This window comes from Pagrus major, chromosome 8 (assembly GCF_040436345.1).
Source record: "Pagrus major chromosome 8, Pma_NU_1.0".
In the NCBI taxonomy this organism is placed as follows: domain Eukaryota; kingdom Metazoa; phylum Chordata; class Actinopteri; order Spariformes; family Sparidae; genus Pagrus; species Pagrus major.
Genome location: NC_133222.1, coordinates 2,918,193 through 2,942,483, shown reverse-complemented (window position 1 = coordinate 2,942,483; position 24,291 = coordinate 2,918,193). Strand labels below are relative to the sequence as shown.

Below are 24,291 nucleotides of genomic sequence, written 5' to 3'. Positions count from 1 at the left end.
CGTTTCACTCAATTACTCTTTACGTCGTGTTAATGACTCCCTGCTGTCTGCAGTCTGCTGCGCCTCCCACCGAGGAGACCGATGGAGGAGTCGCAGCGGCCGACGATGAGTTTTATCTCCAGATTCCAGATGAAGTTCTGATTGATTACTTTCATGACAATGACAACAATGAAGCGGCTGATTGAGTATTAATCGTTATTTTGTTGTTGTTTTTGTTTTGTATCCACGTTCTTCGTCTTCATGGTGCAACTTCTTTTCTTTCTTTTTTTTTGAGCTTTTAGAGAAATAAATGACGCAGCAGGTGAGAACTGGTCACCTGTCACATTCACACTCAGAATAAATAGAGGGGAGCATCACCAAAGTAACCGCTAACTGCTGCTAGCTGTAGCTGCCCATAGCTAGTTAGCTAAGTTAGCATGGGAGCTAGGGCGGCTAGGGCAGCGTTAGCATTTACACCACTAGTACAGGAGCAGGTTAGCATGCGAACAGTTTCAGTTCATCACAGGTAACTGGTCGACCCGTAGTACACAGTGTGTGTATATGTATAATTTCCTTTTGATACTTAAGTACATTAAATATCACTTTTACTGAAGTACTATTCATATGAGAGACTTTCACTGACCAAAGAAATATTATAAGGTGAAATCTTTACTTTTTGGTTTATACTGTATAATATTGTTGGACCGATTATCAGCCCGGATCGATATTCAGCTTATTTCTGATGATCAGAGTCTTTAAATGTTTTGACGACTAACAAGAGGAACCCGGAGCCCACAGATCACTTCACCCTCCCAGCATCAACATTTACAAAATATGTGTTGTTTTGTCTTATTTCCTGCCATTTTCTCTTCCTTCCTTCTTCCATTCATCCATCCTCTTCTCTTATCTAAATATTTATCCCTTAACTGTTTATAATTCTAACATTTCCTCTATATTTTAGTCCATTAATACGGTGAATGAGTGAATAAAACTACAGACGCTATAACGTCAGTCAGTCTGTCAGATCAGGTGGAGGCAGTGAGGCCGGTGTGTCTGCGGGCTGTGGGCGGCGCACAGCTCCAGTCTGGCGGCTCCTCTTCAGTCAGTCAGTCGGTGCGGAGGAGAGCGGACGGAGCTGCGCACCGGGACCCGGATCTGTACTACACACACACGGCAGCAAGACCACAACCGACCGGCAGCCGGGCAGGCAGGAGCGGAGCAGCATGGAGCTGTGAGGGCTGCGGGGACCGACCGGGACCTGCTCCCCTCCAAAAAAAACCCACTTTGATTTGTTTATTTACCGCATATGAGAGCTTTTTTCCCCCCAACATGGAGACTACAGGCTGCTGGCTGCTGCTGGCTGCACACTTCATCCTCTTCTGCCAACAAGGTAAGACGCGCTATCGGTCGTGTTTTTGTCCTCGCATGACACAGAAACCCTGAAATCTTTCTCGAGTTCACATTTGATGGTTTTTCAACTCGCTGCGCCAACTTGAAGGTGATTGCGCAGCAGCTTCAGGTGACCTGAGGAGTGAGCTCTGTGTGAAACAAACCGAGGAAGTCTTCATGTGCGCCGTGTTCTTGTGTTTTTGTCAGAATTGAGGATCTTTTGCTCTGTTTTTTATGTCCAGAATCGCTCCCGCAGTGCGTAACGCGCTGTGCGTATTTGGAAACATTCGAGGGGAACGAGTCCAACGCGTTTTTTTCACGATTAAAAACCAAAAAAATTGATTTTATTATGTGACTGAGATATCATTCATGTTTAGTGCTGTGGGATCACAGATTAAAACGTTTGAGGGGCGCAGGGCGTCACATATCAGCTCCAAACCGGAGCTGTCAAGCATGAAAAGAGAGGTTTGGACACGGTAGGCTGGGTGGCTTATTAAGGGTGTCAGAGGCTCCATATCTGGCAACAACAACAGCAGTAATCCTATAATGCCTCTCAGAAACAGATACTATCACTGCAGAAACTATAATACATCAGTTTTTTCCCACCCTGAAGCGTTTAACAGGCCTGTAACAGCGGTGCAGGAGCTGGAGATAATGCGACTGTAAACACATTCAGGTGAATGTCTCTGCTGTGATGTCTCTGTTGTGATTGTCAGTTTCTGTCTGCTGCAAAAGTAAATGGGCTCGTTTTGTGTTTAAGTGGCGTCTGTTTGGACTGTGGCGACTCCTCCAACCTGTCTGTTTGCAAAAATGAAAGGATGCAGGTCTGAGAAATAACACACTGAGAGAAATCCAGCTGGGACCAAACTTTACAGCTTCCAGGAACCAGTTAAGATCTTTTTTGGATGCACAACAGCAGCAATCGTCTTGTTTTTTGACAATCCGAGCTCTCTGATGTGTTTCAGTCACTGATTTAAAAACATTTCGATGTCTTACACTTTAAAGGAGCAGTATGTAGTTTTGGGGGGAGACATTTTTAATGAGCACAGAAAGATCTTCACTGACTCATTAACACACTAAGTAAACAAACTCTGTTTGTTTTCACGACTGAATAAACAAACTGACCTTAAAGGACAACAACATTTAAACTGTTTGACTTTGTTTATGTGGCGGACCCTGCCACCTTTCTAGCTCCAAACAATGTTCTTGGACCTTATTTTCCTCTGAGAGCAGCTTGTTTATTCACTTATGGAAAAAATACATATTTCTATATTTGTATTATTACCTCAATAATAATAATAATAATAATAAATATTAAATTAATAATAAAAATGTATTTTCCAACACTAAAAACTGCCCCTTTTGTATGATTGTGTTTCTCTACAAGAACTTCAACTAAAACATGATAAAGTCTGAAATTGGCACAAAAAAAAATATTATTTAAATGTCTGATCCAATAATAATTACACAGACGTCTGAATATAAGCAACCAGTTGCATCAACTTTCTGTAAACTTCTCAGTGAGAACCAAAACATATTTGGATTTTTCTTCCATCACCAGCTCCAGATCAAAGAATCTAATTAGAGCTGAGCCGATGAACGACGCCCAATGAAGAGGCGTGTCCCCTCAGAGCTGCTGTTTGTGATATCTGGGGAGAGGAAATGAAAAGCATGTAGCTGCTCGGTGCACTGACGTCACGTCTCCATGTCCCGTTTATTGTTTTCATATTAAACCAGCTCAGTTAGGTGAACCCAAGACACTTGGTTAAATTTGTGGCGGCAGTGTTTCTGGTCCCGCGGCTGCTGTTTCTGTCAGTCGTGCTGTTTTTACACACAGTTTCTCAGCGTAGCTTCCTCGGCTAGTCGGCCAACGTTGTTTTATGCATACGAGGCTGAACGAAGCTAAGTTACGGACACGTGGTGCGGAGACGAGGACGCTTTTGAACCTGGCACAGGAACGTGTGTTGGTGGTAACGGGAGAGTTTCCTCTGCAGGGTGAGACAGCTGGAGATTCATGTCAGAGCTCGGTGGGAAACAGCGGCGACAGTGGTGAACTGCCTCACACAACTGAATCACACCCGCAACCGTAAAGTTAAAGTTTGTTAAAGTGAGTCATCAGTTTGTGTCGGGTTTAGTGTAATATACCCAACACAACTTGAACAAACTCTGAGGCTTTAAAGAGGTCAGATGATGATAATTTCCAGGGTTCACACTTTTATCTGGGGGTCCTGGTAGAATAAGTTTACATTAATTTACTTAAATTTCCAAAAAACACATTATTTTTCTCATATGGTTCATTGCTGCAGCGTCCCTTTACACACTGTGTGTTGAACGCTCCATTTTAGCTACAGAGTGAGACATCTCACCTCTGTTCAATCTTTGAAGTGATGGCCCTCTGACACATTAAAGCTACATTATGTAGTTTTGTGGAAGACATTTTAATGAGAAGGGAAAGATTTTCACTGACTGATTAACAAACTGAATAAACAAACTGACCTTAAAGAACAAAAACACAGTTTATACTGTTTTACTTTGTTTATATATGGCGGACCCTGCCACCTTTCTAGCTTCAAACAGTGTTCTGGGACCTTATTTTCCTCTGAGGTCAGCTTGTTTATTCACTTATGGAAAAAAATTGTAGTATTACCTCATTAATATTGTAAATATTAAAATTCTGAGTTTGGATTTCTTCACACGGTGCCCCCAAAATAATCTGCTGGACGCCATCGGAGCTCATCTTGTCCTGGGCACGAGTTAGACTGACCTTGATTATGGATAATAATCAACAGCCTCAATTCAGAAAAATGAACGAGACTTTTAATTCTGGAAGAGAGAACAGACGTAGCGCCCGGCGTCTTTTTTGTGCAGCCGCTTCGAGTGCGTCGAGTTGAAAGTCTCTCAACTTTAAAGAAAGTCGCTGGTGACGTCACAGTCGCTCTTTTATTTCTTCCTGATCTGAGCGATAATATTCACTGTATTTTTCTCTCCTATGCATCACATCCTCCTCGCTCTGATGGCCCAAATAAAAAACAACATCCCAGCGCTCCCGAACGCATAGCCAGCGACTTTCTGCCCCCCCAAAAAAAACGTTATGTGGACACGGGCCCAATTACAGTTTGATGACACTGCAGCAAGTTCACAAGTTTCTAATTATCTAAAACATTGTGATGATACATTTCTAAAGATCTCTGCAGCGTTTTCGCATACAGTAGAGCAGAAATGATGGCTTGTACACCTGATACCATGCAACCTGTCTCTAAAGTGGATATCATCACAGTTTGAAAGAGGTCAATAACATGATAAATATGAATATTCTAGATGTCTTGTGCTTTATATGAAGACACGTTATCTTTGGGAACTCAAGTTTCAGTGGGTTTGTAGGTGTGTGCTTGTAATAACAGACCCACCAGGGCGTCGTGCAGGGTCGAGGAAGGTTTAAGAAGTCAGTGGCGATGAATCGGGATTTGTCCCCATAAGCCTGAACTCTGGAAGGGTTTTCCAGCTCCTGATCCTCTGGTTTGCCCTCCGAGCTGAACGGTACGGTCGCAGCGTGCCAGAGAGGACACTGATCTGCTTGGTTGAATCTTTTCGGGGGGTGAGACGTGGAACAAAGATTAGGGGGAGAAGCTGGTCGGAGCCAGTTTTCGCTGAAGAGATGTGAAACCTTTTGTGCCCGGGCCAGTGAGCCTGGATCTGTGCTGGACGGTTCGGTACCTGCAGAAAGCCTCCGGGCTCCCTCACGCCTCCTCCCTTTTCATTTGGGCCATTTTAAATGAAGCTTTGATGAAACGTCGGGGCACAAAGGAGGTGCCAGCTCGCTGAGGAGGCAGCGCAGGAATGGTTGACGGTGGAAGAAAAGACACATGAGGAGAAAACTCAGCACCATCTGTCCTCCCAAAAGATATTTGTGAATGGGCAGTGCCAGCCGTGCCCTGCGCTCCGCCTGGGCTCATGGACTCTACCGGGCCTCTTGTTGTCTAACAGGGCGTCTGCTGACAGATGGCCATCACAGTCAGACAGTCCGTCAGTCAAACACATGCAGGCGAAAACTAACAGCATTAACTGGACGTCATTTTAAAGGACCGATTCACATTTTTCAAGTCCCAATCCCGACACACCCCCAACCCCCCACCACTGAGCCCTGCCCCTCCATTTTGTGTGTTGAATTGCCACCGGTTTGCTGATGGCTCGGTAGCTAACTAGCTAGCTCGCTAATGTTACATTGTTGTTGCTGATTTGAGCTTGACTGTCCTGCGTTTTGATATATTTCAATGGTACAGTTTCCCCCTTTGATCGCATGTGACGGCTGAAATTTAGCAGCAGAAGTGGTGCTTGTGGTGCCGCCAAGCCCCCAGGAAGAGCGCCGGGCTTTGAAGCCAACTTTCCTGGTGGCTTATGTGACGCACTGGAGCCCAAAAACACTTACATTGTGAAGGAAGCGTCTGTAAAACGGTTAGCCGGACGCTAAACAGCCGACCCGGTTGGCTGAAGTCTCAGTGTGCACGCTCTACGGGGGGCCCCGCTTCCAACAATGTATCCAGGTTTTAATGTAACGTCCTCGGGTACCACTCCTCTAATATCAGCGCAGACTGGCAGGGAAGGAGCAGCCTCGCTAGTGGCCAGCTAACGAAGCAGTGATCTGTTTATTTGATGAGTTGATGAGTTTACTATCTCCGGAGATTTCAACCACTAACGCCTTGAACCCTGTTCTGAGGGGAAGGGGAGCTGTAGAGGTAAAACGTGGATATGGGAAAAGAAAAGCCGCAAAATCCTCACATTTAAGAAGCTGGAAGCAGGAAATGTTTGAAAAAAATGACTCAAACGATTAATCGATGGTCAAAATAGTTGGCGTTTAATTTTCTTTCTCTGGACTGATCGTCCTCTCCACCACGAGACCTGGACAAGACGGACTACACAGACTCAAACGATTCACAGCGATAGGATGAAGGAAGCCGAACAGACGGAGGGCGAGAGACACGAGAGGCTGTTGGCGTTGACAGTACAGTTAAATTTGAGTTTACAGAGAATTAGAAACTGTGTAAAAGCTCATTTGGATTCAGTTTGTTCTTTAAGGAAAGACTCAAACGGGACTGTGGTCACCTCAGATGACCTCCTCTTTCTTTCCTCTTCTTTACATTCATGCCTTTATTTCTTCCTTTTTCTCACCATCTTCTCTCTCTGTCCCTTTTCTTTCCTTGCTTTTTTATCCCTCCATCCAGGGCCAAAGCAGCTTCGGCTGGGCAGACGTCCCTCGCTGCCCCACTGGAAGTCTTAGGGGGGGGGAAAAAACAGAGATTTCCAGTCGTGGCAGCGGGGGTATTTGATGACCAGATTAGTGGGTATTAGGCTCAACGGTATTCACTCAGGCATACACAGGGGCCACCGATTTGAATCCTCCCGAGTCGCCCCTCTTTTTCTTCCCGCTGGCCCTCGGCTGAATGGAGGCCGGGGTTACGTGGGGAAACAACCAGCCGGGTCCTCGGCGGAGGTCAGCTGAGGAGGCCCGTCCGTCCTGCGCCGCCTCCTCTGGCCCGGCCCGGTGAATTATGCTGTCAGAGGGGAGATTTGTTTTGTAACAGTAGGAAAGGGGGCAACTACAGAAAGAAGGGAGGTGTAAGGGGGCAGATTGAGGAGGGTGGTGGCAGGGAGGGAGGGTGGGGTGGGGGGGGTATGCAGAGCAACAGAGAAAAGAAGAGGGTGGGGGGGTGGTTTCAATGGGAGAAGGGGCGGGGGGGCATTTAAGCGTGACGCACGATGGCACTGCGATTTGTCCCAGTGGCGGCGGCGGTGAGGAGGAGAGGACGCTGTCACACTGAGAAGCTGGAGCAGAAGTGTGGGAGCGCAGTGTGTGAGGGGGGGGCAGGCACACACACACACACACACACACACACACACACACACAGTAACACACATTCTTCCTCCGACACCGCGAGGTTGGAGGCCTCACAGAGCGATGGAGTGCAGGTTAAGCAGCACTCCTGCCTTCATTAGTCTTCGTTAACACCCCCAGCCTCGTTAGCCCTCCACCCTCCTCCCCCACCTCCCCCCCCCCCCCCCCCCCCGTCCCACTCTGTGTCCCCCATCACCGTTCTCAGGCCTCGGTTCCCCTCACACACTGTAAAAAAACACCCGTCCCAACAAGTCGGTCGGTCTCTAGTTCGTTTCCGTCATGAAGTGAAGTTGTTTTTTTTGCTGGTCGGGTCACAGCAGCTGTGTCAGTCGCCCCAGAGATATCAGCAATATCGCCGCAACGAAGGCTCGACGCTACTCCGCCCTTGTATTTTCACACAGCATGGCGGTAGACATCATGACGTTGTTTCCACCTGTAAATCTAAAAATGTATCCGCCGGCTGTTTATAATCAAACTGATGTTGTTATAATGTGTTGTGGCTGAGATCCTGACCCACCATGCGTCCTGGAAAGTGACAAAGACAAGACATCATCACATAATCACCATCAGTAAACAGCAGGCCCTGTCTGGCTCTCACTCACGGAGAGGGATGCTGTTCTCAGCGGGGAAGCGGCGTCTTACCGTCACACACAGACGTCGCCTCACTTGTTACGGCTCTGTTAATACCTCTGCAGGTGGATCAGAGGTGGAATGAAACTGCCACTGAAGCGGAGTAGTGTGATGTGAGCGGGGCTCATGACGCTCTACCTACATGTCTAATGTCCGTTTTTCACGTTAAGGACTCAATAATACATAATATACAATTATTAGACTTTCAAAATAAAACTTACTAACAAACACTTTGCATAGTGAGACATATTCTGACTTGTGGAGTGTTAATAACCTTGTTAAACAGTCGCGGTTTGGTTAGATTGGTTTGATTTAGGCACAAAACTACTTGTAAAAGATCAAACTATATACTAAAAATGTAAGTTACAGGAGTGAGAGCAGGAAGTTGAGACCGTTCCAGTTACAAGTGATGAATTAAAGATCCCTTCAACACATGTGAGGGTAAAATATCAGTGCAGACAGGCAGGGTAGGAGCACAGGTTGCTAATACAACCCTTTGAATCCACCGTGCCGTCTCTGTTACCACGTTTCTGAAGCGGAGCGTCGTGCCTGACCTGTTCATATTGTTTTAATTTCCTCGTTTCTCCTTGGTGTTTGTGCTTCTATCGTGGTTGAGTAGGCTACGAAGTTAAATCGTTTGACCGTGTGTCTGTTTTCAGTCTGTTAATTTAACATTTCCGACTTTGTTGCTGCTGCTGTTGAGCCCGAGTTGGCACCTGACTTCCTGTCTGGCTCGGTCGGCTCTGTGCGTCACAGAGAGATTTGGCTCTCCGTGGAGCAGAGCGGAGAGCCGCTTCCTGGACGCTGCTGAAACGTGCCGTGGTGCAGCAGCTGGAAACACGAAGATTGTCTAGACTGGCAGCGATCGGCTCCGGCGACCATATCGCAGCTGTAACGAGCCCGGTGGACTCCTGCTCTTTTTGTTTGATGAGTTGATGATAGAGTGAGCTGAAGATACACTTTCATCTCTCCCATTCATTCTGCTTCAGACTTATTTAAGTTTAGAAAGAGCAATTAATTCCAAAATCGGTTTGAAACGTCTGTTTTTATATTTTATGGCTCAACCACGTCGTGTGAATCAGTTCATACACATTTCCCTAAAACTCAGCCTGACTGGGTTTTAGGATGAAGTTCTCGAGATGTTTGAATCGACAACCGGAGACTCCAGAGGGTTTGAGGAAAATGAAAGTTTTAAGAGTAAAGTTCATTAAGGGTTTTTTTTTTTGCAGTGTATTTGCTGGTGGTGAGATCTCTTTTCTTTTTTCTTACTCTTCAATCTTCTTTAACATTTTTTCTGTCCGCCTCCTTTTTCCTTTTTCCTCTCCTCAGCTCTTAATCTCTCATTTTCTCCCGTCCTTTCACCACCTCTCTGCTCGCTGCTGCACATCTTCTCTCACCCAGTTGTCCCACATTTCTCCCCTTTTCGAGCCTCATGCCTTCATCCCTCTACTGTCTGCCCCCACTCCTCCTCCTCCTCCTCCTCCTCCTCTTCCCCCCTTAACGTTTTTTAATCCTCCTCATTTGTCTCCTCTCTGGTTTCTGGGTGGGTGAGGGATGAGGGGGTGTCGGGTGTGTTTTTTTTTTTTTTTTTCTGGTTAGCCAACCATCTTGTCTCTGCTGGTGTCCGCCTGGTGTTCTGCCACCACTGTCACTGGCCCCCCCTTCCTCCTCCTCCACCTCCTCCTCTGTGCCCACCGCCGCTCTGGACGCTGAAATGGATGACGGGGCAGATCCGGGTGGCCCGAAGGCGCCTCTGAAAGGGGGGGCCACTCACACCGGGGCCCATTGCAGCGGAGAACAAGTGGAGCCCCCCGTAGAGTAGCTGGTGGAGAGCCATTTGATTTGTCCTCCACTTTTCTCCCTGTTTTCTCCACTCCTCAGCTGCCTGCGAGTGTGTGGTCTCTCTTCGATCCTGGACGTTCGATGGCCCTCGTCTCTCGAACCGATGAATGTGAATTCCCCCGAAATGTGACGCAGAAAAAGGCCAGCGATAAAAGGCCTGCGTGGAGGACGCGGGTCGGTCAAAGTCCTCTTCACTAAAGGGGCCGATTCACTCCTTTTCTCCCCCATTCAGCGGCGGGTGGAGGGGATCTAAGCAGGTGAATGCGGAGACGCTTTAGGCAGATGTTGGCCTGCACAAAAGGATTCGATGGGCCTCAACGAGGCTTTTCAAGTATTTACAGAACATTTACATTTACATTTCAGACATTAGTCTGATCCTCTTATCCAGATCAGCCTCCATTGAGTGCAGGAGGAGAATGAGCTTAAATTCCTCGATCAGCGACATTACAAGCTAACAGTAGCAGGGGGTCGAGCCGTGCAGCACCATGTCAGGTCTCCGGAGGCTCCAAAGAAGTAAGAGAAGAAGAAAAAAAGAGCAGAAAGAGACAGATATGTTGGTGTTTTTACAAAAATGTGAAAGACGGATTTAATGGATGTTTTAGCCACTTAGGGTGTAAAAACAGACCAAAGAACAGACTCTAGCAGATGGTTTTACACGAGACACGAAGCAACATGATCATCTGTTTGAAGTTATGTTGTTGTCCACGTAATAGAGTTCAGTATTCGCTCTCCTGTTACTCTGATGTTCAGCTGTCTTCACCAGCTCGTCTCGTACTGTGTAACCTCTGCTGGTTGCTGCTGGCAGGTCGTCTACTTTTATCGGCGCTGGTTTGAAAACTGCTGCTTGTGGAAATGTTGAGACTGAACCAAACAGTAAATATTTAAAATGCTTGTTCCCTGAATAGCCCTGAATTCAAATCAATCAGGGCTTTGCTGTGCTGAGACATATTTGCGTGACTTACCAGGTAGTCAGACTTCCTCGCTCACTTTCCTCCACGCCAGCTCCTCGGTAGCTCTCGGTATGAGTAGATGTGTTATCGTACAGCTCTGGTTGTCCGCAAACAGCCACGATTAGTGATTATTATCCTCTCCTCCATTGCTGTTCATGAATATCCGGACATCAGCGACGTTAACGTCATGACGGGACACGGCATCACACAAAATCCTCGCCTGAGTTCAATATTTTCAAGTCATGCGAATTTCGTGTTTACGTCAATCCCGCCGCCCAGCACAAAGAAATGTAAATTCATCTTTTCATTGACTTTGTATGTAATCTACACCCGGGAGTAATTTGCTTTGCATTTGGTCTGAAGTTTGCTGATTTCAACGGGCACCCATAAGTGTTGTTGTGAGCGCAACATCACAGTGATTTTGTTTTATATGTAAAGAAACTGGAAAGTTTGATTTTAGCTGCCAGTAAAAGCAGTTTCAGAGGGCTTCACTTTGTTTCAGGTGTGTCCGTTCTGAAGGTAAACACCTGAAGACTCTGCAGAGGTCAGCTGTCAGTTTGACCTGCAGTTTCTGACTCGTACAGCTCAGAGCAGATGTTTCCCCCAGAGACACTCTGCTCAGGTCTGCACCTCAGAGAGAGGCCTCAGGTCGTGTTGACACACCTGAGCTGTCGAACACAGATCGGAAGAATTTCCCCCACGAGGCATGTGGAGGCTGTGAAAGGTGAATCCTGTTAGTCTGTGAAGTGCCACACAATTACAGCAGTTACATCTAAGTGGAAGCAGATTATGAAGTTTTCTCGTTGTCACTGAAAGCAGCCGAAGTTGATTTGGGATGAAACCAAAGCTGATAACTGCCAGATGTGCTGTGAGACCCACAGGTCAACAAAGGTCAAACCATTTGGTAATTTATTGATTTTCCCCCGAGGATTTCACTGATCATCACACCCGAACATACAAACATCTTAAACACTGTTTAAATGTCCGTACAGTCCTGCTGAGGCTGGTTGAAGAGTGAAGTAAAGGGGTCTTTAAAATCTAAATGGTTCATCCTCTTGGGAGCACGAATGTGATAAAGAAATATCATGAATATCTTCTGCTAGATGTCAGATGTAAATATGATACGATATGAATCGATGTTTTCACTTTACATCGATGCTATTGGATCGTTGATCATTGAATCCAAATATCGATCCGGATCGATGTATCGATACACCCCGACTAGATGTTTATATTTTATGCGTACAAGTACAAATGTTGTCCTGATGCTCGAGGGCAACATCACTGATTTTACACTTCAGAGTCAGTTTACAGGTCTTATGAGGAGAAAGTAGAGGGTAAAAAATATAATTTCACATAAGAATCTAGATCCCTTTTTTTCCTACGATTCAGAATCGATCCACAAATGTCAAAAACAATTTTCTAAATGTTAATTAATAGCGTGATGTTGATGGTAGTTCAGCTCCCAGACAAGTTATCTTCTGTGCAAGCAAAGAGTGAATACGAACGTGAAGTAGGCCACATGGTCGTGAACAGTTTATACGCCGTCGCTCGGAGGCCGACGTTAACAGAGCGGAGCAGTGGTCAGCTGTAACAAACGACACCAGTTGACCAACACACACGGCAGCATTAAACAACTTAGTTAAACTCTGTGGTGAAGAAAATAACTCAACCTCAGAAACTCTCCTTCTGCTCAGCGTCTCGTACAACAAGTCTGCTCTCACTGCTGGACTTAATGACACATTATTAAGATGCACATCGTTTATCTGAACTTCCAGTTGTCTCGTATTATGTTTCCACAGATTAAAGACACCGCTGAATGGAGAATTGCTGGTTAGCGTGTTGCTGTGATGTTGCTCGACTCTTTCCCTTGAACGCGGACGCAGAACATTCATGCATGTTGTCGCTGCTCGTTAGCTCTCGTCTTTGTTTGGCCCAAATTTTTAAAACCATCCTGCGAGTCCCTCTGTGCCGGCAGCAGACGGATGTTTCCACGTCTCTTCGTGTTACCGTCCGGTTGACTGGTACTGTAGCCCAGAGTGGGTATACTGGGAGGACTGGAGGTGGGACGGGAGGCAGCTGGTGGTGGAGGTGAACAGCAGGAGGTCGACACTAAAAGGCTCCCACCGAACTGCTGCGCCAGGAGCTGATTTAGACGAGATATTTTTAGGGACAGAGTACAGTAACAGTTCACCTCAATACCAGACATTATGTTTTCAAGGTTAGGAATATATATTTTCAACATTATCTGGTGTTTCATCGACACAATCACTCATGTAAACCTCAATGTTTAATATTTGAAGTGAAAAGATCACACGGTCATATTTGTTTGTTGTCTCAGGCGTTGAAAAATATGAACAATAAGTTAATATGAAGAGCTGGTAAAATAAAGAAGTGACAGTTTATGATCGCTGTGAGTAATAACTTGACTTTTTACTTTGCTTTTATCACACAACACTCGCTCGTCTTCAGCTCGTCTGAAACGCAGCAGCGAGGCTTTTCACCAAGTTTTACTCACTTATAGAAACGGTTCAAATGTGATGATAAAGTCTTCAAGAGTCTGGAAAGTTTTGGTCGAGGTACCTTGAAAGTGCTTAAATTTTACTCTTAAAAAGATTTATGAACCCTGTGAAACACATTAATAGTCGACCTGTACGGCTTTTTCAGGGCAAATACAGATTATTAGATACTGATATTTTACAAGTACAATTTTCAGGTACTTTACTTGAGTATTTCCATTTTCTGCTAATTTATCCTTCCTCTCCACGACATTTATTTACTATATTTAGTTACTAGTTACTTTGTAGATTCAGATTATTCACTGTTTATAGGCTGTTAATTGTGACGTGTAACCAATCATCCAGGGCCGATAATCGTTCTATAACTAATATAAATAAGTTCAACTGTACTTACATACTCAGAGAAATAATTCAGGTGCGATGATAAAGTCTTGAAAGTTTTGTTTCAGGAACCTTGAAAGTGCTTGAACTTGACTTTTTAAAACGCTGTACGAACCCTGTAGTACATATGACACAATAAATGTTTTCCCACTGATTTAATTTAGATTAGTTTGATTAGTAAACTGTCATTAAGCAAAACAAAAGTCAAATCCAAGCGGACGATGTTGAGATATCGTCACCAGTCAGACGTCTGTCAGCCTCCACCTACAAACTATTAAACACAATAATCTCATAATGAAATAGATTAAATGTGTTTTATGGTCGGAGAATAATGAGGATTAAACAGCCGCCATCATTGGTTTACATTACTAAAACCCAGCAGAAAGTGTGTCAAGGTTACAGGAGGACAAAGTGTAAAATCCATAATTTCCTCTGCGTCCGACCCCCCGCTGCTCATTTCAATTAGGTCATTCCTCAAAATAGTCGTGCGTCCCCCCGAGGCTCCGTCACAAAGTGTCTGCCTGTTAATGAGCTGCTGATCGTGCTGATGATGTTCGCCGGCTCGGACTCATGCAGGTGAAAAAAGCAATTAGCGTTTGGCTGCTCCTGCTGCGACCCGCAGATGATGTCACGCTGACATCATCTGGAGGCGGGGCCTCCTGCTGAGAGACAGGTGAAGGGTTGTCTGGACAGAGCGAGACACTAGTGTCAGATGGGGCGATCTGGATATTTATTTATTATTTATTGATCATTTTTAACGACCTGTCCTGTTTTTATCATTTTTTTAAACACCAGGCGAAATACTGTTGAATTTGACCTCTTTATTTTGAATATATCCACTTAATCAAGCCGCACAGGTGTTAATTTTTATGTGAACACAACAAATAAAATCACACAAATATATAAAGATGCTCACCTGCTCTGTTTAATTTCACAGTTTGTAAAACACTCAGATCTGAATACATCAGGTTTTAGATGGATTTCCTTCCTTCCTTCCAGATTGCCTTTGGTTTCAGTTCATTTCTGGCGATAAGAGAAAAGACGATCCTTCCGCTCTGCAGCTGCTGCTCAGACTTCATGTGAACAGGATCCTCGTGTCTCTGCTTCTGATTGATTATTTATCTTTAATGAAATAGGCTGAAAACACGTAGCGCTAAACACCATTTTTCCAAATTTAGCTCGTTTGCTGTCGTCTTGGTCATTTCAAGGTCGAGACTGAACTGGTTTAATTTATAAACTTGTGTTGGAGTGAGCTGAATTCTTTCACTACTTCAGTCTGTTTTACTTCATCTGACTTTGTTTTCTTTGTGTTGCTCTTCTTTTCTGTTTCATTATTTCTTTTGTGCTATTTCATTTGCATTTTGTAAAGCAGTTTGTCATCTTATTTTCTAAAGTGCTGCACAAAAAAACAACAATATGTCATTATTTCTATGCAAATCAAGTTGCAGAGACTTGACAGTTCATGGAGACTTAAATCTGAGGCTGATGATTCAGCTGCTAAACATCTCTAATGTAGAAAACGGCCAAATTAAATGATAATTTTTTGCACTTTGCTAAATCATCTTGACATTTAGACTTTGTACAATCAGCAGGGTGGTCTGAACATGATTATCAGACAAGTGTGAAGGTCTCAGAGAGGCAGGCGGAGCGTGTTGGTTCCTCCCTGCTCCGCTGCTGATGTGTGAAACGCTTCATGTTGACAGTGAAGGCCACACACAGAGAGCAAGGCATGCTGGGAAGGACAGAGCGGTGATGCTCAGCTGAGTCCGACTGAAGCGTGAACCGAACACAGTCTGCAGACTGTCGTCGCTCTGACGGGGATTTACAGACTCAGCGTGACGCATCTTGTAACGGAGAGCAGCAGTTAACAGTTAATTCACACTTTCTCTTGCAGATAATCTGTAAAATTCTGTTAAATTGTGCTGAATTTGGATGGAAACATGGCTACAGAAGATTTGAGGTTTAATAGCATTTTATTGAATCTTTTCAAATCCATTTTAAATGGATTTATATTTTGACTTAAGCCCAAAATCACAATCACATCGGCTCAGTGGGCTTTACAATCTGTACAGTGAACGACACGCTCTGTCCTTAGACCCTCGATTTGAAAAAAAAAGATGGAAGAAACCTCAGGAAGAGCCACAGAGGAAGGATCGCTCTCACAGGACGGACAGACATGCAATAGATGTCACATGTACAGAACAACAAAATCACAGTTTACGAATTGAATTGACAGAATGTCATATAAAAATAATTATGTAATATAAGTAAAGTGTGGATCCAGGAGACGACTTAGCAGGCCGAGGCATCGCCGAGTGGTGCCCGAGCCAAACGACCTCCCCTCCACCGTGGTGACCTGGACGAGGGCAGGACAACCAAGATAATTAGCAGTAAAACAGAGAAGATCAGAGAGAAGAGGCATCAAAGTTTACAGAAATATAGATATAAGGAGAGCAATGATCCAGCAGAGCCCAGGGTATGACGATCCAGATCCATCAATATGTGAGGCAGCAGGAGCCAGGAGATGTAGATGGTCCCAGGGGCCCGTGGTCCATCAGAAGGGAGCCTGAATGAAAAGAGAGGAGGAGGAAGCTATAGAGAGAAGACAGTGAGAGAGCGACACACAGAAAATGCAATGTTAATCAGAATAAACAGATTGTTTCTCGTGGGCAGGACAGTGTCAACGTCTTTATTGAAAAGAAAACTGTTCTACAAACAGTTAAATTAGTTTTCATGTTTTATTTTGTGATTTTATGCACTTTTTTATGCATAAAGTCACAGAAATAGAAATCACAAATCAAGCTCTAAGTAAGACAACTTCACAATTTTTGGATTAAAATCATCCACAACCATAAACATCATCATAAGTTATTTATAGCGCTGGTAAAAACAGGCCTTGCTTTAAAATTCGAGCCTCGACTGGTCAGTATCTGAGGATTTGTTCAGTGTTTACTGACTGTTTTCCCCAGTTGGCAGCTCAGAAATCCTACATGACCTGAATGCAGCATCAGCTCTCAGATGAACTGCATAAATAATCTTTGAACAAGTCGATGTTCCTCCACACATCGTCAGGAACATCAGGCCCGTCTGAAGCCGGAGCTGACGAGAAAATCAAAAGTTCAGAAGTTTATAATAAAAGTGCGAGGCCACACACACACACACACACACACACACACACACACACACACACACACACACACACACTTCCTCTCTCATTGTCTTTCCTGTGGGATACAGCGTTGGCACTCTCGTTCGTCCTTTCAGCTCCGGTGTTTAATTAAGTCGTTTTTCTGTTAGAGAAGCTTTCCTCTGGGCCTCTGACAAACTGTTTCGTCACCGTGTGTACGATCAGATTAGAAACACGTCTGCTGGAACCGAAGCAGCGCCGCTTGGAACAGACGCTTCAAACATGAGGAAATCTGGGTGAAGGAGGAAACTCGCTGCCCCTTTTCGCTGCTGATCAGGTATTCAGGATGGTGACCTGCAGAAACTCACGGACCGTCGAAACCAGAACTTTCCTATTCTTAGATCTTTATCAGGAGTGGGGTACAAAATGTCTTCTGTACGGTGGGCTTTTTAGGACAGGCGCTTCTTTCATGCATCTTCGCTGCCGTGTTAAAACGAGCCGTTCAACACATCAGTCACCCACAACTGTAGCCGATCATTTTCCCTTTTCCAACAATGTATGGGAGGGTAGTTGGGCTATTTCAGTGCATTACTGTGCAAAGTGTACAGTTCAATTGATATTAGTCTATCCCAGACAAATATCGGCATATATGTTGTCAATATCGGCCGATGTGAAAACTTTTGGGTTTAAAAAACACAACGCAGAAAAAGATATTTGGGTGATTTATAATTCTGCACAGAGCAGACAGGAAGTGAGACACCGAAACAACATCAAAACAGCCGGTTAATTTTCAGAATAAAACACTCCAGCCAGCACAAAAATCTCAAAAAAGAGACAAATCCAAGCAAGTCCACCCTTCTTCTAATCCTTCGGTTGGGAACACAAACCTTTTGTCTGTTTGTTGTTGTGTTTATAACACTTACATGAATAATTGTGAATTGTATTATTACGCGCATTATTCTGTAATTACCGCGGGAACTCCTCGGTCTCGCCACTCCAGCTGCCACTCAAAGCGCAGCCGGTGGGTGTTGATGGACGAGGGAGCACAGAGCAAAAAAACGTAGCAGAGCTGTTTCATAACGTACATGCAATCAGTGGAGTTCAAGGCTGAGACTCAGCTTCTCAGACCTGGTTCAACTTTCATCAGACTGAGCTGGATGAGAAAACAAATCGCAGAAATAAACTGTTCCTGGAGGAGCGTGGAAGAATCGAGGAGTCTCACAGCCTGAGGAGTGAAGCCGGAGGAGTGAAGCCGGAGGAGTGAAGCCGCTCAGTAGTCTGGTGTTACGGCAGCGGATGTGTCTGAATCTCTTTCCTGCCGACAGCAGAGTGAACACACTCTGGCTCACTGATGTCGCTGATGCTCAATAGATGGGTACCAGTGATGTTCTGACTGGGTTTAATCATAAATACTGTGTACAGAGAGAGAGAGCTGATGAGATGCAGCTGATATCCGTGTTCACACTGAACACACCGACTCCTGACACACAAACAGCCCAGTTGGATGATGCGAGGGCTATCATGTTCGACACTGTGCTGCCGTCCAGACGCCGTGAATGAATGAGCCTGTGTCCACAATCTGAGCGATTGTGTAACCGCTCAGTTTCCTCCGACAGCAAAGACTGTGCAGCCAGTCTGACGAGCTGCTGTCGTTACTCCAACTGCTGAAAGCAAAAGTTTCACATTTTGGGAAATTCAGATGGAGAGTTGTAGCACAATATTATCCACAATATTATCTTATGGGAAAAAGTATTTTTGGGCCCCAGTGCATCACATGACGATGTCATTACACAGTACGAAAACTGGCTTCAAAGCCTGGCGATCCTCCGGGGGGGCTTGATCTCGACGATGAGGCCAGCAGAGGAAGTTTCCGGTCAAGCCAACAGTGTTAAATGCTCCTCCTCCTCCTCCTCCTCCTCCTCCTTCTCCTCCTTCTCCTCCTCCTCCCCTCCTCTCCTTCTTTGATTTAATCCAGGAAGGTTTGACAAACTTGGTGAAACCCAGGGCCAGGTGTGCCGACATTTCCTCACAAACTCATGTTGTTTTATTCACAAATTACATATAAAGGCATATAAACTCCTGGAGGCCACAGTGGGAGCATATTGGATTAATAACAGTTTAAGTTTCCATACACATCGCTGCGCTGTTCTCTGATTGATGCCAACACGAGCCACATGCTTCATACATTTAGTGCTTTTTAATGTAATAAATCTTTATTTACGTTCTGCTCTGTAGCAGCTCAGACGTAAAGCCGAGCCTATAGCTAACAGCGAAGGTTTAATATAAATAAAATGTCTCTGAGATGGTTGTGTTGGAGCCGTACCTTTCTCAGTTTGCCTCTAAATCTTCCTCTTCCTGTAAACAAGTCGCTCTGAGTGGGAGCTCTTTGTCTAAACAGCCCCGTCGCTCTCTGAGTGTTTGGAGTGACGGCCGGGCAGGCGAACAGAGAGAGGCCGTTTGAAGGTTTTCGGCTGCAGGGTTTGTTTCAGATTGATGCAGCAGCGGGAGCGGCAGAGGCTGGCACGCTGTGAACAGCGGGCAGGTACCCAGCAGACATTCAGAAGCTGAATAGGTGTTGGTGGGACGGCCTGCGTCAGCGCTGAGAACTGCTGCAAATACAACAAAGGGAGCAAAAGCTGAGACATCTGCAGTCGTCCACAGTTGTTTACGTGAAGTCAGGACCTGAACATTTGTCTGATGAGCTTCCAAAAGCTGAAAGAGAGCTGAGTTTCTATCTTTTCCTACACTGTTGTCAGACTGTACTGATAAAGGTCCAGTCAATGAAACATTACCCAGAAGTCTTCAACCCCGCTGACTCAAGTGACATCACTTGAGGACATCTATCAGACTTCACACAGCTCCCTCTGGTGACACAACTGCGACCTAAACGGCATAAAAAAAGTTGGCAATGAACATTTCTGCAAAGAATTGATATGTTGAAACTTCACATTTCTTCATGTTGCAGCTTTTAGGTTCAGTTTTCAATTTTTCTGTTGTGGCAGGGCTGTGACTACGTTGTGGTTAGGTTTAGGCACACAAACCACTCGGTTAGGGTTAGAAAAAGATCATGTGGTTTAATTAAAGACAGAAAGTTTTGTCACCACAAACGTGCCTCGAGATGTTCCAACTTCCCGTCAAAAATATCTGTTTTTTGTCGCCACAACCACGGCTGGAAATGTCCCAACTTCCCACTAAGATATCAGTGCTTTTGTTACCACAAACACAGCTACAAATTGACCCGAGGTCTCGTCAAAAATATCTGTTTGTTGTCCCAGGGTGTCATTAAAAACACTGGTTTCGTCTCCACCATGTCCCGAGGTCTCGTGAAAATCACATGGTTTTGTTGCTTCAAACACAGCTAGAGATGTTCTGACTTCCCGTCAAAAACTTTTTGTCACCACAAACCGGGCTTGAGATGTCTCGACCTTTCATCAAAGTTGTCGAGTGTTTGCCACCACACACGTGGCTGGACATGTCCCGAGGTCTCGTTAAAAACAACCAGTTTTTCAACACAGTTCCTCGAAGATGTCCAAGGTTTGATGGGAAGTCAGGACATCTCTCGCCGTGTTTTTGGCAATGAAACTGGATGTGGTTTAACGGAGACCTCGGGACAAGTCCAGCCATGTTTGTGGTGACTGAAAGCTGATCTCTTGTTGGGAAGTGGAGACATCTCAAGCCTTGTTGGTGGCGACAAAACCGGGTGTTTTTAACGACACCTCGGGACATCTAATAGGACTAATAAGATGGATGCAACTGTGCTCGATAAAAATGGACTTACAGAATTCATGACTTGTAAATGAAAATATTTCTTCAACAATTAAAAAAGTTAACTGCTTCCAGCAGCCGCCTGCACAGCGTCTGTGTCGGCTGAAAACGACGTCGACACCACCGATATGAAACTCACTGCTGGTTGGTCGAAGCAGGACAGAAAACCTGCTCATGATCAGCTGGCAGCGAACACGGTGGCTGCAGCCCAGAGAGGCTGCTGATGGAAACTGTAGACGGTCAGATCCATTATTCATCCGCCCTCCCCCGAGACAGATCATTTGTTTCTGACTACAGATACAGGTCACACATGAGTGCATGAAAACACACACACACAATGCTGTCACAGAGCTGTTGGGTCTTATCACAGCTCAGTGCAGTGATGCTGGTGTTGGAGGATGTAGACCAGAGACGTGACACTGCAGTTAAAAGTTAAAGCTATGACCACACACACACACACACACACACACACACACACACACACACACACACACAGTGTGTTGACTGACAGGTGGAGGCCAAGTCCAACCTGATACATTCACAACGTCAGACCTATATGGGGAAATGCTGCAACTGATTTCTGTGATGTTATGTAGATTATTTTATTTTAGGTTGTCTTAAAGACATCGTGAGGACGTTTATTCCAGATATCTGAGACACATTAAGTCCAGATGTCACCAAACAGCAGCCGTAATCAACTGCAGATGTCCAAACTCAGATCATGTTGTTGTTGTTCAGAGAAGTTTTAAGTGTCTTCATCTCCAACAAAGCCTTCATAGTTGTCTCAAATATTTCTATGTCCCGTCTTCCCGTCAGAAATATCAGTTTTTTGTCACCACGAGCACAGCTCGACGTGTCCCAAGGTCTCGTTAGAAAGACCCACGGCTTGAGACGTCTCAACTTCCCGTTAAAAAGATAAAGTTTACGTTGCCACAAACGTGTCCCGACTCATTTCAGACATTTCAGTGCGGTCGAACACTGAACACATCTCACTAATGGGTCAAATCTTTCTGCTTCTTTGTCGAGCGACTTCATAAAGATGATTGTCCTGCAGACCTGGCTCATGTTTTCAGCTCCTGCAGTCTGTTTTCTCGCCTTCATTCCTGGCGTGCTCATGTGGAATCATCCTCTCAGCAGCTCTGCTTCTTTCATGTTCGGTCCTCCTTTTAGGGCTGATGGACTCTGCCTGTAGATAATCCGCAGCTTTTTGTTCTTTGCCATTTATAGTTAAAAGAGAAAGATGAGAGCAGCTGATCGATGGAGAGAACTTCAACCCCGCTGCTTCTGTTCAGCTGATGAGTTCAGTTTTTCCGCAGCCGGTTCTCCCCTGTGTTAACGCTCCCAGCAGCAATTTGGAAGGATTTTTTTTTAGGTAGAACCGACATTTCATTTGTCTAATGCCTGCAGCGCTGTGACGAGGCGCTTTGATTTCCTCTTGGTGGTCTTGTAGTGGAGTTTCAGCTGTGTGTAAATCTAGCAGGAGCACTTTGATGAATCACTTTGCTGTCTGAGCTTCACAAAGGTCAAACTCTGTTTCACCACCAGTCAAAGCCAGTTTGGAAGTTGTTGCTGCACCTAAATTAAAATACCTTCACTGTATTTTTACTACTATATTTAAACAGTATTGCCTCAGACCCCGACCACACCGAGACTCGGCGCTACAGACACGGCCGTTCACAGGCAGCTTGATAAAGTGGAGCGGGGCTGTAACTGCATAGAAAATATAAATTTGTTCGCTGATGTTTTCAATGTTTTTGGTGATTTGCGTTGCCGTCAAACAGCCGTTTCCTTTGGCACTACATTCCCTCAACCGTACAACGTCTGTATTCCTACACACAGTATCTCGTACGAACCCTGCATCAAAAAACCTGAACTATCACTTATTTCGGCTTTTCTGCGCATCTGAAAACCGACAGAGAAACGAGCATGCTGTGCTGAAAACAGTGTGTCTGCTAGCGACGTGCCTCTGTGTGAAGAAGAGAAACAGGAGCAGGAACTACAAAAACAGAGATTTAGAGAAAGAGGGTTTGAAGCTTTACTCTAACAGACACATCAGTCTTCAAACCATTTGTTTTCTGAAGCTCATATTAGGGAGTGTTTTGCCTCAGAGTCACTGACAGGAAGTGTCAGACTAAAGGCAGTATATGTCTCAGGATATCTGTCTTCAGAGATAGTGTATGACGTGTATGAGGTGTGATCTGTCAGGTCCACAGACACGACGAGCTGCTTCAGCTCTTTGTTTACTGCTGGGAAGAGATTTAAACCTGTTTACTTCACAGTTCTCCTCCGTCAGAGGATGACAGGAAGTTTTGTGACGAGCCACCAAACTTTGATAAAACACCATCGTGTTGCAGGACTTGTACAGAAGCTTTAGTGGACCTGTTATGACAGCAGAGGTTTTCTGACAGATCAGGCCTGCGGTCGGACCTCTGAAGTGTAAAACAGTCCAGCTGTTCAGGCTCATCGTCCCATTCACTGGCCTTAGATGCTTTCAGGGTGTATATCTGCCCTGAGCTCGGACTGACAGGCAGAATATAAATCGCAGACAGAACTTATCCTAAAAGTTTTACGATCTACAGGATAACTCTGGCCTGACAACGCTGCTCGTAAGGCTCAGCTCAGGTGACGTCTGCTGCCTCATTAGGATCATGTTGTTTTGGGAACAGTATTATCGAACAGACGCTGGGAGACGCTGACAAACTACAGCACCTCTTCAGAGGTTTAGGTTTGAGGATATGTTGGAATTTGCAGGTTTAAGGTTTGGGTCACCTGAAATCAGCTGAACAAATCGATGTGAAACTGAATTTTAGGCCCAAATCATACCACACATATCAGTTTTTAAATTAAAGAGGTGAATAAGTTGTTATTATCTGTGAGCAGGAAGTTTCCAAGCCTCTGTACAATAAACCGGTGGCTGCCTGGAAGGAAGGAAGTCAACTGATGAAATGAATTAATTGGGGAAATGAGCGATTAAAGAGCTACAACCTACCGAACCACCAGGATGGTCCTTAAAGAAATAAAAGCACAGACTGTCCACAGATTAACCTGCCATCCCCTTCCAGTCTGAGCGGCTGGTATTAGAGAAACCATCCCCACCCCCTCCGCAGACCCTCGTCCTCCTGGCATCAGAGATTCGGGTGGATGTGCCGGGGGGGTGGGGTGGGGGGTCGTCACACATTCTGGCGTGGGCACCAGTTCTCACCCCCACAGCCTGTGGACGTCCTGGCTCTCCCAGGGCTCGGCTAATCCTCTTATTCAGCGTCCGGCTGGAGGCTGCGGGGCTCCCACAGACCGGAGCGCCGAGCCGGCCACTCTCCGCTGAATAAACACACTGACACAGTTGTGGTCTTTTTCTCTCCGTACAGACGCTGAGCAAGAGTTCTCCATACAATCTATTCTACTCATTCACTCTTTTCCAGTAGGACATAAGCATGTACCCCCCCCTCCTGCTTTCTGTCCTCAACCTGAATCACACCCCTCCTCCTCCTCCGGCTCAATCACCCTCCCGTCTTCACTTCCTCCTCTCCGTTCGCCTTAAATCAGCTTTTCTCTCGTCAGCTCTTCTCGCTCCTTCAACAAAAACGTTTTCTGTCCTGAATGCTCGCTACATTTCTCCAACAACTCCGAAACATTACAGCAACGGTCAGAGGAAATTTTAACTCTCAGGAGCATAAAACAGCAGCCGAATTGTGCACCGGTACATCATTTGATGCTGGGCCTGAAAAAATTCACTGTCGTATTTTCCTTGAAACTCTTCCCTCTAACGTCTCCATCAACAAGTAATACAGAATTAGACTATATTATATAATTTGACTATAC

The 24,291-nt window shown here is 45.2% G+C and overlaps 1 protein-coding gene across 1 annotated transcript in view; it reads left to right on the top strand.

Moving 5' to 3' along the window:
• Positions 1-1,069: 1,069 nt before the first annotated feature.
• The window catches only part of ptprz1a (protein tyrosine phosphatase receptor type Z1a), an 82,174-nt gene continuing 58,952 nt past the window's right edge, over positions 1,070-24,291 (top strand). Inside the window, exon 1 of the mRNA XM_073471319.1 lies at positions 1,070-1,369. Coding sequence (XP_073327420.1) covers positions 1,309-1,369 — 61 coding nt within the window. The 5' untranslated portion in view covers positions 1,070-1,308. The remainder of the gene's footprint in view (positions 1,370-24,291) is intronic.